Source organism: Phytophthora parasitica (assembly GCF_000247585.1).
Source record: "Phytophthora parasitica INRA-310 unplaced genomic scaffold supercont2.23, whole genome shotgun sequence".
Lineage (NCBI taxonomy): Eukaryota > Oomycota > Peronosporomycetes > Peronosporales > Peronosporaceae > Phytophthora > Phytophthora nicotianae.
The window spans coordinates 359,476-360,515 of NW_008649009.1; the positions used below are offsets into that span (position 1 = coordinate 359,476).

General features: G+C 47.6%; 1 protein-coding gene across 1 annotated transcript; it reads left to right on the forward strand.

Annotated features, from left to right (window-relative positions):
- Positions 1–307: 307 nt before the first annotated feature.
- On the forward strand, positions 308–875 carry PPTG_10812 (hypothetical protein; the record flags this gene model as incomplete). The annotated part of the gene is made up of 2 exons (XM_008906269.1): positions 308–472; positions 699–875. 2 exons carry the CDS (start codon positions 308–310, stop codon positions 873–875), a joined length of 342 nt encoding a protein of 113 aa, XP_008904517.1.
- Between the last annotated feature and the right edge of the window lie 165 nt (positions 876–1,040).

A 1,040-nucleotide genomic window follows, 5' to 3' on the forward strand; every position in this document is an offset into this window, starting at 1 on the left:
GGAACGTTACATTGCTAATTTAAATATAAATAGCGAACTAGAACGATTCAGCTTTTGAATGCTAAGAATAAAGTGGTAAGATTTTAGCGCTGATTTTCTGTTGAGACTAGGGTTGTGCTTGGAGCGGCATATTTTACGGGTGTAGCAACACGTTTTCAGCATATTCTGTGAGCAATAGGCGTTCGGCATTTCGACAACAGATATTAATTAATAACCCGTTACTTGAACGCCACACTGACGAGTACATGTTTGACGTGCTCTTTCGCTAAATGTCGAAATTGCCGTATCTACTGACGGTGCTTCAAACATGACGGGAGAAGCAAGTGGCGTCACTTCTCGGCTGCAAAACGTGTGTGCGCCCTGCCTTCATCAATTTGATCTAGTGATGCAGAGTGTCTATTCGAGTGCAATGGACGACAAGTTTATCAACATTGACGGGGCTGAGTGGTCACTTGCGGCGTCAGAAGATTTGGTCGGCAACATGCAGGGGGGGGGGGGGGTGAATGTCCTCGTGTGGCAAATACGCGTTGGATTTCTATGAGCACTGTCACTCAGTGGTTAATGAAAAATCACTTTCAAATACGTCAACATTTAAAAGAAAAGCCCCAACTTGTGCGCCAGAGGATTCGTGGTGATGTGTTGTTTTTATCATCCATGCGATTGCTATAGAGGCGTATTCCGTTTTCACTGCACTTCAGGGTCGCGATAAAGTGCTCAGTGAGCTACATGAGCTTCCACGCGATCTGGTGCACTCATACTGCGCAATGTCTGGCATGGTTGGCCCACTAACCAAGAAGGGTATTGACACAAAGATTACACAACAGCCTACAGAGATCTGCGGAAACTACGCGCTATCTGTAAAAGTGCGCTTTTGATTGGCGTGAACTAGTCTCTGGGTGGTGGGCACTGTGGTGGAGTGATTGTCACAAAATCGCGTTGCGATCCACTCGGACACACAGTGCCCCGGACTGCCGACTAACGGAGGGGGTACTTCGATAACCGTGGGGTTGCTGAGGGATCACCTTGTGTACCCGTCGGCG